The sequence below is a fragment of the Saimiri boliviensis genome, chromosome 8 (assembly GCF_048565385.1).
Source record: "Saimiri boliviensis isolate mSaiBol1 chromosome 8, mSaiBol1.pri, whole genome shotgun sequence".
In the NCBI taxonomy this organism is placed as follows: domain Eukaryota; kingdom Metazoa; phylum Chordata; class Mammalia; order Primates; family Cebidae; genus Saimiri; species Saimiri boliviensis.
In genome coordinates, this window is record NC_133456.1 from 68,333,377 (window position 1) to 68,347,388 (window position 14,012).

The window sequence follows — 14,012 nt, forward strand, 5'->3', positions numbered from 1 at the left end:
CCCCCTGCAGGTCCCGCTGTGTGATGTTCCCCTTCTGTGTCCCTGTGTTCTCATTGTTCAGCACCCACTTAGGAGTGAGAACATGCGGTGTTTGGTTTTCTATTCTTGTGTCAGTTTGCTCAGAATGATGGTTTATAGTTTTATCCATATCTTTGCAAAGGACATGAACTCATCCTTTTTTTATGGCTGCATAGTATTCCATGCTATATATATATGCCACATTTGCTTTACCCAGTCTATCATTGATGGGCATTTGGGTTGATGCCAAGTCTTTTCCTATTGTGAGCAGTGCCACAGTAAACATATGTGTGCATATGTCTTTATAATAGAACGATTTATAACCCTTTGGGTATACACCCAGTAATGGGTTTGCTGGGTCAAATGGTATTTCTAGTTTTAGATCCTTGAGGAATCGCCATAGTATCTTCCACAATGGTTGAACTAATTTACACTCCCACCAACAGTGTAAAACTGTTCCTGTTTCTCCACATCCTCTCTAGTGTCTGATTTTTTAATGATTGCCAATCTAACTGGCGTGAGATGGTTTATCAGTGTGGTTTTGATTTGCATTTCTCTAATGACTAGTGATAAGATTTTTCTCATGTTTGTTGGTTGCATAAATGTCATCTTTTGAGAATTGTCTGTTCATATCCTTTACCTACTTTTTGATGGGAGTTGTTTTTTCCTTGTGAATTTAAGTTCCCTGTAGTTTCTGGATATTAGCCCTTTGTCAGATGGGTAGATTGCAAAATTTTCTCCCATTCTTTAAGTTGCCTGTTCACTCTGATGATGGTTTCTTTTGCTCTGCAGAAGCTCTTTAGTTTAATTTATACCATTTGTCAATTTTGGCTTTTGGTGTTTTAGACCTGAAGTCCTTGCCCATGCCTATGTCCTGAATGATATTGCCTAGATTTTCTTCTAGGGTTTTTATGGCGTTAGGCCTTATGTTCAAATCTTCAACCCATCTGGAGTTAATTTTTTTTTTTTTTTTTTTTTTGAGATGGAGTTTTGCTCTTGTTACCCAGGCTGGAGTGCAATGGCGCGATCTCGGCTCACCACAACCTCCGCCTCCTGGGTTCAGGCAATTCTCCTGCCTCAGCCTCCTGAGTAGCTGGGATTATAGGCACGCGCCACCATGCCCAGCTAATTTTTTGTATTTTTAGTAGAGACGGGGTTTCAACATGTTGACCAGGTTGGTCTCGATCTCTCGACCTTGTGATCCACCCGCCTCGGCCTCCCAAAGTGCTGGGATTACAGGCTTGAGCCACTGCGCCCGGCCTGGAGTTAATTTTTGAATAAGATGTAAGGAAGGGATCCAGTTTCTGCATATGGCTAGCCAGTTTTCCTAATATTTATTGAATTTATTGAATAGGGAATTATTTCCCCATTGCTTGTTTTTGTCAGGTTTGCCAGCGATCAGATGGTTGTAGATGTGTGGCATTATTTCTGAGGCCTCTGTTCTGTTCCATTGGTCTCTATCTCTGTTTTGGTGCCAGTACCATGCTGTTTTGGTTACTGTAGCTTTGTGGTATAGTTTGAAGTCAGGTAGTGTGATGTCTCCAGCTTTTTTTTTTTTTTTTTGCTTAGGATTGTGTTGGCTATGTGGGCTCTTTGTTGGTTCTAGATGAAGTTTAAGGTGGTTTTTTCCAATTCTGGGAAGAAAATCATTGGTAGCTTGATGGGAATAGCATTGAATCTATAAATTCCTTTGGGCAATGTGGCCATTTTCATGATACTGATATTTCCTAACCATGAGCATGGAATGTTTCCCCATCTGTTTGTGTCGTCTCATTTCCTTGAGCAGTGGTTTGTAGCTCTCCTTGAAGAGGGCCTTCACATCCCTTGTTAGTTGTGTTCCTGGGTATTTCATTCTCTTTGTAGCAGTTGTGAATGGCAGTTCACTCATGATTTGGCTGTTTTGTCTATTACTGGTGTTTAGGAATGCCTGTGATTTTTGCACATTCATTTTGTATCCTGAGACTTTGCTGAAGTTACTTATCAGCTTAAGGAAAGTTTGGGCTGAGACGATGGGGTCTTCTAGATATACAGTCATGTCATCTGCAAATAGAGACTATTTGACTGCCTCTCTTCCTAACTGAATTTTATGTTTTTCTTGCCTGATTGTCCTGGCCAGAACTTTCAATACTATGTTGAATAGGAGTGGTGAGAGAGGGCATCCTTGTCTCGCGCTGGTTTTCAAAGGAATGCTCCCAGTTTTTGTTCATTCAGTATGATACTGGCTGTGGGTCTGTCATAAATAGCTCTTATTATTTTGAGGTAAGTTCCATTGATACCTAGTTTATTGAGAGTTTCTAGCATAAAGGGCTGTTGAATATTGTTGAGAGCCTTCTCTGCATCTATTGAGATAATCGTGGTTTTGGTCTTAGGTTCTGTTAGTACATATGCTTGTTTACTTTGTATGTTTGCAGGATTATTTAAACTCTGTATAATCTTTTTACATTAACATTTTTTCAGTATACAAGCTTGCAAGGTGAAAATAAAACCTGTTTGCCTGATAGTTGACAAATGTAGCATTTATACTAGTATTTAGTGAGTTTTAATCTTTCATTCTTAATCAATCACTTTTACATACGTAGGTTATCTTGAGTAGACCTCTTTTGACTGCATTACTGTTGAATTCTTCTGGCCAAGTAGTAAAAGGGTAAGTAAAATTTACATACTCATCATTAGTATAAGATGCCATACAGCACTATCAGAGGAGCAGTCAAGAAGTTTTCTGCTTTAGGCATAACAATTTACACTTAACTAGCACTCTTCACAGTGTCAAAGGGGAGTTTATTTTTGCCCTCTGCGCTGTGTAACTCTACATGGACTTGTAAGTTTCAGGGAAAGAAACATTTTATTATAGAATATTATTAAACAAGGACAGAAATAACCAGGAAAGCATAATAAGGCTTCATCACCCCATTGCCCAGCTTCAAGAATTACCAACTCACCGCCAAAGCTGTTTTGTCTCCTCATTCATCCTCTCCTAAGGGTATGGTGGTGAAAAAAATTAATGATAATTTATCAACACCATAAGCAGAATTACTTATTTAAAAATTACACAGGCCAGGCTTGTTGGCTGAAGCCTGCAGTCCCAGCACTTTAGGAGATCAAAGTGGGATGGTCCCTTGAAGCCAGGAGTTCGAGACATGCCTGGGCAACAAAGCAAGACTCGTCTCCATAAAGAACTTTATAAAAAATTGGCGGGGCATGGTAGTTCATGCCTGTAATCAATCCCAGCACTTTAGGAGGCTGAGGCAGGCAGATATCTCGAGCTCAGGTATTCAAGACCAACCTGGGCAACATATACCGTCTCCATAAAAACTGACAGGGCGTATTGGTATGCACTCATAGTCCCATCTACTTCGGAGGCCGAGGTGGGATGATCACTTGAGCTGGGGACGCAGAGGTTGCAGTAAACCATGATACCACCACTGTACTCCACCCTGGGCAACAGTAATACTCTCAAAAAAAAGGAAAAGGGTGGTGGGGCATAAGAAACGATACAGTGAAATCTGGTTAAAAGCACTTTATTGATTACAACATCATCAATTCACAATATTTTATAAAGCTACTGTACAAATAGAGGAATTAATCACTGTGTAAGAAAGAGCTAAGAACAGTTAAATCATGATACAATTCCATAGTAATCTAACATGTTTACCCTTCCCATAATTAGACTACTACTGAGATTCATGTTCAATTGACCACGAGTGTGTACAAATCATTCTAGGTAAAGAAAAACATTTGCAGAATGCTTTAACAAGAACATAATTTTAATCAACTTTAGAAACACACTTAGATGTGGATGCCTTTGGATAGGAAAATAGAAAAGCAAGTGTTCGGATGCTTCTTTGAAAAGAAAACAATAGGACAGAGCACCACTGTGTCAAAGACAAAAGGCTTGAGATATCCACCACGTGTATCACTGAAGGTCTATTAATTAAGATTTTGTTGAATACATTTAACACCAGTTGGAGCATAGCACTTTCCCCCCCACAATGCTGCTTTATCATAACTGTATTTTACGAAATCAGTAACTGGATTTAGGAAAAAAGACATGAGATTTTATCAACATGCAAATATTTGCTAAATACAAGGTGTACCACCAATGTGTGATTAATAAGTTACCTTTTAAAGTGCTAGCTTATTCTACTATAAACCATTTTATTGAGTACCTATTATTCTGTAACCAATATTTTAAAATATACACTGAATCTGAGGCAACCCAAAATGAACAATGGAAAGTAAATGTGAAATGGACTTCACGTTCACATTCTACTTAGTCTAATTTAAAATATAAATTCATTGTGCAACCCATAAGAAAGATGGTCTAACCTGTGGGTATTTTTTCAAATTCTAACAGGAGAAATCATATAAAATTTTGCTTTTTCACAATGGCGATAAAGAATTTGAACATAATATTTAAAAAAAAAATTAAGCCTGACTCAGACTCCAAAGATTTTAGAACATCTTCACTACTGAAATGATGGCAAGCCCAAATGGGGGATTGTTGAACCAGTTTTCCTAAGTTAAACCAAGAATAAGCCACAAGTATTCAGTTGTGTTACAATTTAGATCTGAGACATTTACATCAAAGCGCATTTCCCTGAACATGTTCACATTTAAAATGCTTAAGATCTTATTGTAAAATCTAAAATATCAAATATTGGAGGAGCTCAGTCACACAATATTGGCACAGCAGTTTTAAGCAATAAAAGTTTCATTTTGTCCCCTTAAGTCAAGATCCATTTATCTACTGATAGGTTAAGCTTGAAATTCTGTAACATATTCTAGAAGCACCTACCTCCATTATTTCCAGGACGCTAGTATCACTGTGCAATTTCTGAGGTCATCTCAGTCTAAAATGCAGGGAATTGCTGAACAGACCCATTTGGTGTTGAGGTATGAAGCCCAAATCTTTGCCTCTGAAGATGGAATTCAATGTGGTATGTGTAATCACAAGTAAAAATTTGAGCTAGGGAAGGACCTTGGATATTCAGTCTAAATCTCAAACAGCATAGCTGTCAAAAATAAGGCTGTCCATGAACGTGGAGGAGACATCCTTGCTGACAGCAAGAACTGCTTTCTTAAGCAGGTTTTTGGGACAATATGCTCAACACCAGAGGGTGATCACATATTTAAAAAAGAGTATGTACCTCTAAAATATTCTTGCCAGATCTCAAAAAACTACTCTTCTTGACATGCTACAGAGTCAACAAATTAACCTTCTGAGGCACATTATGTTTAAATGTTAGCACTTCGGGACGCTGAGGCTTGTGGACCACCTGAGGCCAGGAGTACAAGATCAGCCTGGCCAACACGGCAAAGTCCTGTCTCTACTAAAAATACAAAAATTTGCCAGGCATGGTGGCACATGCCTATAGTCCCAGCTACTTGGGAGGCTGAGGCACAAGAACCGCATGAACCCAGGAGGCAGAGGTTGCAGTGGACAAGATCGCGCCACTGTACTTGAGCCTGGACAGAGTGAGACTTTTTTAAAAAAAGGAAGAAAAAGAAACATCAACTGCAGTATTCTTTTTTTGAGATGGGAGTCTCACTGCTGTCACACAGGCTGGAGTGCAGTGGCACGATCTTGACTCACTTCAACCTACACCTCCCAGGCTGAAGCACGAGTCTCCTTCCTCAGCCTCCCAAGCAGCTGGGATGACAGGCATGCGCCACCACACCCAGCCGATTTTTGTATTTTTAGTAGAGACGGGGTTTCGCCATGTTGGCCAGGCTGGTCTTGAACTCCTGACCTCAGCCTCCCAAAGTGCTAAAATTACAGGCGCGAGCCACTGCTCCTGGCCTGCAATATTCCTGATGATGCAAAAATTTAAAAACCAAATCCAGCCGGATATTTCAGCCTTGAAAACTTAAGATCCAAACTATCTGACGTTTCTGCAAATTATATAGTCATTGAATTCAGGAATAATAACAGAATTAAATAATCAATTCAACTTAAACTGCCAGTAAACAAATATATTCAAGTGGAGCCCCTCTTACTAAAAGCAAAGGTATAACCAGGAAGGTAACTGGTAGTGAGGCTACTTTGTCACCATTTGTTACTGTGTGTAATTAGCCCCAAATGTTAAGTAGTAGTTTTTAGTTGCTGAGTGAATAATTACAGGAATTGCTTTAAACTCTCCATAAACTTTTTTTTTTTTTAAATTTCTGGAGACAGTCTTGCTCTGTTTCCCAGGCTGGTCTCGAACTCATGACCTCAAGTGATCCGCCTACCTTGGCTTCCCAAATTGCAGGTGTGAGCCACTGCACCTACCTAAAAAGTTAATAGAAATCTTAACCAAAATATAAATATACATTCATAAGTGCCAACTACAATATTCTGTTTTGGTCTTATATCTTAGTTTGCCTGTATCCATTTTTCTTATTCTCCTGTCAGCGGATTTTAACAAAAGTGATACTGATGTCTTTACAGTTGATGCACATATTAGCACATTCACAATATAAAAATTTACAGGTAAAATTTGGGAGTATTTAGGTTAAGGTTTCACATGTTCAAAAGCTAACAAAGACCTATCTGAAAAGTAACTAAGTTACAAAACTATGCACTTCTGTATCAGAATAATCCAAGACTTTACCGTCAAGCAAGACTAACGATCTTCTATTATCAATTTGATATATTTGTAAAAGGAAATCTAAAAGGAAAAGTACATTATTATTATTTTTTTTTTTTTGAGATGGAGTTTTGCTCTTGTTACCCAGGCTGGAGTGCAATGGTGCCATCTCGGCTCACCGCAACCTCCACCTCCTGGGTTCAGGCAATTCCCCTGCCTCAGCCTCCTGAGTAGCTGGGATTACAGGCACGCGCCACCATGCCCAGCTAATTTTTTGCATTTTTAGTAGAGACGGGGTTTCACCATGTTGACCAGGCTGGTCTCGATCTCTTGACCTTGTGATCTACCCACCTCGGCCTCCCAAAGTGCTGGGATTACAGGCTTGAGCCACCGCGCCCGGCTGGAAAAGTACATTTAACTTGGTGGTAGCAGACATTCTAGTAATAGACACATGATTATACCACAGAAGAATTAATATATTTTTCTAACTCCTTTAAGAACTGCTTTAGGAAGGCTTTAAGTGAAGTCACTTAGATCTAGACATCTTTTGAAGCAAAACCACTTAGAACCCAGTATTTTGTGCTAAGGAAGGGAAGAAATACTACAAAATAGAACAAAAAGCTTAAAGGTTTCATTTTAAGATATTGAAAGGCACAGATTTCACATCAGTTCAGATTTTATATTACGCAAACATGAAATAAACCATCATATTATAACAAATATGTGCTAGTGATTGGTTAAGATTTTACGCTTCTCTCCAAATGGAATACTCATATTTCATTTCTTATCTAGACGTATACGGATAGCACTGGGAAGGATGCTCAGGTGCAAGGACAATCCCAATGTTTATCCAACTCCTGAAAGATGAGCAGACACTACAAACTTAGCTCCCGAATAAGAAATGAATAGGAAAGTCAAGCTATTTAGAAGAGGGCTACTCAAGTGTCAGCTGATCATAATCAGGCATTTACAATGTCAAGAACCATTTATATACTCTTATTTTAATAAATGCTAATGAAGTTTCTTAGCTATGTCTAAAATATCAGTGAAATCTTTAGATTTATCTGTCCCCTCAGAGGACTGAAAAGGAGCTCCTCCTTAGATGAACAGTATGGCAGAGGATGCATAAGAAATGAAAGACCCCCCTCAGAGGTGCCTCACCCATCGGTGCTCTTAAACATGAAGCCATCAGGACCTCTTAGATTCAGAGAGATCTCAATTCAAGGGGACTTTATTCAGGCATAAATACACATACAGCGGCATTTCTATTTCTGTGCCTGGTTCTTCTATTATGAAGCTCAATAATGTGATGCTTCTGGTGTCTACAAAGTTAAAAATGTACTTCTTAAAAAATGCAAAGACAGTGGTGAGCTGCTATAATGTGTACATTCTGTTCTACACAAGGAAAATAGACTCTGAGTACACACAACAATTCAAGGTTAAATTAACTCAAGGTCAAATTAATACACTGATCCTTTTGATCTCAGAAGGCACCTTTGCCTCTCCCCTACCCCACCTTTTTTTTTTTTTTGGTAGTTTACTGAAAGCTTGTTTTTGTATATAATCTAATAGAAAAATCTTCACCTGCAAATATAAGGTAGAATTTTTTCACAGCTATAGGCTGTAGCACGGATTTCTCCAGATGTATCAGTGGAGAACAAAGAATATGTATGACACTGTTAATTCCAGATTCTAAGAAAACTGTCCCAGGAGCCTGTTGCCACAGCCATGCCATCATCAGTGACACCTAAGCAGCTCACACGGTTGTCATGACCAGCAAGGACACCTGAAAAAAACAATCCAGTAAAAAGTTAGCAATTGTAGAGTTTTAGAATTCAACCAACAACTATATTCATAGAGATTTAAAAGGGTACTTAAAAACTAACAGTCCAGTTTGAAAGTTCATAGTTGAAAACAACAAATTTCTCTGAGTAAGAAGACAGGAAGAACCTGGACGTATTTATAAATTTGTATTATTTGGATTTTTTTTTTTTTTTTTTTTTTTTTTTTTTGAGACAGAGTTTCGCTCTTGTTACCCAGGCTGGAGTGCAATGGCGCGATCTCGGCTCACCGCAACCTCCGCCTCCTGGGTTCAGGCAATTCTCCTGCCTCAGCTTCCTGAGTAGCTGGGATTACAGGCACGCGCCGCCATGCCCAGCTAATTTTTTGTATTTTTAGTAGAGACGGGGTTTCACCATGTTGACCAGGTTGGTCTCGATCTCTTTTTTTTTTTTTTTTTTTTTTTTTTTGAGACGGAGTTTCGCTCGTTACCCAGGCTGGAGTGCAATGGCGCGATCTCGGCTCACCGCAACCTCCGCCTCCTGGGCTCAGGCAATTCTCCTGCCTCAGCCTCCTGAGTAGCTGGGATTACAGGCACGTGCCACCATGCCCAGCTAGTTTTTTGTATTTTTAGTAGAGACGGGGTTTCACCATGTTGACCAGGATGGTCTCAATCTCTCGACCTCGTGATCCACCCGCCTCGGCCTCCCAAAGTGCTGGGATTACAGGCTTCAGCCACCGCGCCCGGCCTTGGTCTCGATCTCTTGACCTCGTGATTCACTCGCCTCGGCCTCCCAAAGTGCTGGGATTACAGGCTTGAGCCACCGCGCCCGGCCTGTATTATTTGGATTTTGACGTGTGTCAATTTAGTTTTAATTTTTTAAAAATCATTTTATAATTCAACTTGTATCTAGGAAAACATGTAGACAATTATTCCACATCTCTAGTAAGTTCATGATATTCCAGATTTTGCTACCAAGCTGTTATTTTTAACAAAATCAAGATTTTCAATGAAGTTCACTGAAGTAACCCTTTATCAAGGGAACAACAAAAACATAAGAATAAAGCTGCCTTATGTCACTGCTTCCAAGAATGCCAACATAATTTATTTACTTTCTTATGCTAATGACCAAACTCTGGAATGTTACTGGTTATAACTTTCTGAAATCATGAAAGTCATCTAGTTTTCATTTCTTTTACATATTAAACCTACTTGATGTATTCCCAATATTTGGGAGGAAAACAAGAAATACAATAAGATTAATAAGAAAAATTAGAATACATCAAATACCCAAAATAATTTTTAAAATACACTGTGTTTGAATTTCCATTATCTCTCTATTTTTTTTTTATTATTATTATTTTTTGAGACGGAGTTTCGCTCTTGTTACCCAGGCTGGAGTGCAATGGCGTGATCTCGGCTCACCGCAACCTCCGCCTCCTGGGTTCAGGCAATTCTCTTGCCTCAGCCTCCTGAGTAGCTGGGATTATAGGCATGCGCCACCATGCCCAGCTAATTTTTTGTATTTTTAGTAGAGACGGGGTTTCACCATGTTGACCAGGTTGGTCTCGATCTCTCGACCTCGTGATCCACCCGCCTCGGCCTCCCAAAGTGCTGGGATTACAGGCTTCAGCCACCGCGCCCGGCCTCTCTATTCTTAAGCATGTCATTTTCCATCAATCATCTCAGGAATGTAAGTTCATCTTGTCTAACTCTTAATATTCTCTATAGTGTCTCCAGTATGGCCATGTTTGAAAATGGGAAAATTTACCATTGAGAGTTGAAATAACAACAAAATGAACATTGTGGCTACCTAGGTCACACTGGAGGGGGAATGAATTTGTAATTCACAAGTCAAGATTCAATTTTAAGTTGAAAGTTCCAGTTGAGTCAACTTGAAACCTGCTGTAAGCAAAGCAAAACCAAAACTCAAGCATGTAAGTGCAGACAGCAGCACGCTTTTATTTTGTTATGGACACTAATGGATTCAATCCAGGCAAAACACCAAATACCTTTAAAAAGTAATCAGCTTTAAGCAACAGAGTATTTCCAATAATCTACTTGGAAAGTGTAAAACTGAACCATGCAGTCTCTTAAAAGAGGTTGTAGAAAATTATTCCTGGAAAAGCACTGCCTCTGCTGCCTCAGGAACCCCAACAACTGCGTGGCGGGTGTTAGACGGGTAAGGACGTAAACGCAACTTCTCTGTAAGCTAGATGGTGGCAACCACGTTAATGAACCCCAAAATACTCACTTCAAAAGGAATGATCTAGTAAGCCAAGTAACAAAGTTACACTGCAGATTCTCCAAAAACGTCCCTAGTAGGTGGAACCAGGTATCTCTGGAACAGGCAGGGGCAAAGTCAGAGTAAAATAGGATTGCACCGCAAAGTGCTCATGAATCAGTTAGACCCCCCCGGTGTCCTCTTCCTCTACTCTGCAGAGCCCAGTGATGGATCAGCCTGCACTGTGGCCTAAGACCAGAGACTCCGTCACAGGAGAGGGTGAAACAGGGTCTCCGGACTGGAAGAAGAGGGCACAGATGTGACTGGTAAAACTGTGCTTAAATGGGGAAGAAAGAATTTACTAGCTAAATGTTGTGGCCCCTCAGGTTTTCTCTTGAAATCAGCCCCCAACTGGCAGCCAGTTTATACGCTTCACGGAGGAAAGTAGAAGATGGAGAAAGGCAGAAAGGCAGACAGCAGAGTTTCTCAGTGAATGGCCAGGCAGATCACCCTTCAAGGGGGCCTAGAATCGGCACACCAGCCATGTGCTCAGAGCTTCAAGAGGTTTAGTATGAATAAGAAACTAACACTTTTAAGGAAATGTCTAAAAAGGACAGGGAACCCCAAAAATGAAGGAAAAAAACAACTTGGAAACACGAAAGACTATGCTTGAAGAATAAACTTAAAAAACTAATTCACTTATAACCTCAGAGAAACACAAGACTTCATTTATGAAAAAAAGAATGGATGCCACACACAAAAAAGAACAAAATAGCTCTTAAAAAGATGGTAGCAAAAAGGAAAAGCAAAACTCACAGAAGGGTTGAAACCCAAGGTGAAGGTTCCTCCCAACAGATAAAGCGAAAAAGATGGAAAATAGAAGAATATAATTAAAAAGTCAAAGGATCAGTCCAGGAAGCCCATTCAACATTATGGGAGATCTAGAAAAAGGGAATGGTGATGATAAAGAAGAAATACAATTCAACAACCCCCACCCCCAGTTTCCCTGTTCTACAGAGTAATGAGTTTCCAGATCAAAAAGACTCACTGGATAACCCAGCACAGTGAATGAAAATGATCCACTCCAAGACGTCAAAACTGGCAGACAGTGTGAAGACTCATTACTGAGTATATCCAAACTAAGAATATAAACCAAAAAATTAACTCTAGAAAATACAAAACACCTGCATGGCAAAAGAAGTCACAACGTCTCACAGCTCAACAGCAGATGATTTTTAACACTGAATGTGATCCTAAACAAAATTTGTCATACGGGGAAAATTGGTTGGGAAGATGGCCATGGTGGGAGCAGCTTAAAACCAAACCTTATCCATGGCAACAGGTCAGCAACGATTAACATCCCTAAAATTAAAACAAGTCACAGCAATACAGGCATGTTGTTTAGAGATAAGTAAGGTGATTCAAGCCTGTAATTTCAGCTACTCCAGAGGCTGAGGTGAGAAGAAACCAACCTTAGCAACATAGAGAGACTCTGTCCCAAAACAAGCAGGGATAGAGGGGGGACCAGGTAAATGACTAAATGTACAGTTACTTTGGGGAGCAGAAACTATGCATTGGGAATGAAACAACTGCTGTGTTTTGGTAACAGGACAATTGGATTCCTTTAAGTATAATTTTGATTTTTAAAAATAGTTATAAATTACTTTGTGTGATTTGTTATTAATGAAGGTCCCCAGTATGGCTGAACGTGTATTGTCATCTTGTGGAAGCCGTGGAGGAGGACTCGGAGTATGGGGCTAAGGGAAGACCACAGGTCTGTGTCCTGTCCCATACAAGGTCTGCTTCAGAAAGAAGAAAAGCAGCAGTTACAGTGTTTCCTGTCAGGTGATCAAAGTGTGATTTCTAAAATACCACTCAATCATATTCACTATCCATCTTTAATTCTGAAACCTACCAAACAAGAAAATATTACAGAACTCAATGTGACTCTTCAGAAAGCAAAAATAGAAATATGGCTTATGGACTATAACCACAAACAAAGGGTAACAACAAAGAACCACTGGGTTACCACTTTCCACAACTCCAAGATGTCCACGGAGGCCTAGAACACAGCTGATGGGAACCTACCTCTTCTGCTTCCTGAAAATCGGAACCGAATGTGGACTTTTTTACTGACCTGCACGATCTCCTTTTAGTGTGTCCCATACATTGCAATTAAAGTCATCGTAACCGGCCAACAGGAGACGCCCACTTTTTGAGAAGGCTACAGAAGTGATTCCGCAGATGATATTGTCATGAGAATACAATAATAACTCTTGGTCTGCACGAAGGTCAAAGAGCCGGCAAGTGGCATCATCAGAGCCAGTGGCGAAGGCGTATCCGTTTGGGAAAAACTAAACAGGAAAGGAACAAACATTTATTCTACAGATGTATGCAGAATCCTAAGAGGCAGCGAATAACAGACATATCTAGACTCATATTCCAACTTGGCTACTTAGCAAGTGAGTGATGTTGGGCACTAAAGATTCTGAGGTACTTTGAGCTTTAGACTCCATTTCAGAGTGTTGGTTAGGATTGAATTAAATAACATGCAAAGTACACAGCCCATTGTTCAGCACACAGCAAGTAGTCAACAGATACTGGCTCTGGTTTCCGTATGTCATACTGAAACACTTAGGGCAAGTACTAATATTTATAGAACGTATATGTGTGTGTGTGTAGCTACAATGGAAGAAGTGGTGAGGAGATAAAAGGTCCACAATCCTGATAGGCTTATAAGGACCCCTTAGGACAGTTCTTTTTCAGAATTCAGAATTTTTCAGATTTTAGAAAGCAAAACCCAAATATGATGCAATCTGCAATACATTATCAAGTCAACATTAGTAAATAACACTTTTCAAATCCTCAATATCTTACTTGTTGCCACCTTAGATATCCACATTCACAAGTTGTCTACTAAAGTCTCCTACACAATGGTGTTTTGGGTCCCTGGATTTTTAATTGCTTTTGTTTTATGAATTTCAGTGTTACAGCATCGCTATTGTCTTTTATTAATGTACAACTCTCACAGTTTTTGCTCCAATTCTACTTTGCTTAATAGTAATATAGAAGTATTACTACCGATTTCCTTCCCGTTGATGACTTATCCATTCTTTTACTGTTAAATTTAGCCTTCCTGGGTCATTTTTTTTAGGTTTGTTTCTTGTAAACAATATTATGGTTCAGTTTATTCTGTATCTTTTAATAGCAGTAATCATTTACAGGTAGTGCCGTAAGTGATTACTCATGGTCTTAATCTCTTATCCTATATTATAGTTACTGTATTTTCTCCCCCACATCATCACTCTGGTTTCTGATACTGAAAATTCTTGGGTCACAGTATTTCCCCCTTAACACTGGGCAGATTATTGTTCAGGAGCCTTCCAGCAGTGTCTGTTGTGAAAACGTGTGAGGTTTGCTT

The 14,012-nt window shown here is 39.6% G+C and overlaps 1 protein-coding gene across 4 annotated transcripts in view; it reads right to left on the reverse strand.

Moving 5' to 3' along the window:
• Window positions 1-3,520: 3,520 nt before the first annotated feature.
• Window positions 3,521-14,012, reverse strand: part of GNB4 (G protein subunit beta 4) — a 54,175-nt gene continuing 43,683 nt past the window's right edge. For 3 of the 4 annotated variants that reach the window (XM_039478797.2, XM_010337590.3, XM_010337591.3), the window contains 2 exons: window positions 12,729-12,945; window positions 3,521-8,373 (listed from right to left, as the gene is read on the reverse strand). In XM_039478797.2, coding sequence (XP_039334731.1) covers window positions 8,267-8,373; window positions 12,729-12,945 — 324 coding nt within the window. In that variant the 3' untranslated portion in view covers window positions 3,521-8,266. The remainder of the gene's footprint in view (window positions 8,374-12,728; window positions 12,946-14,012) is intronic. The other variant, XR_012518832.1, reaches the window with a different exon arrangement.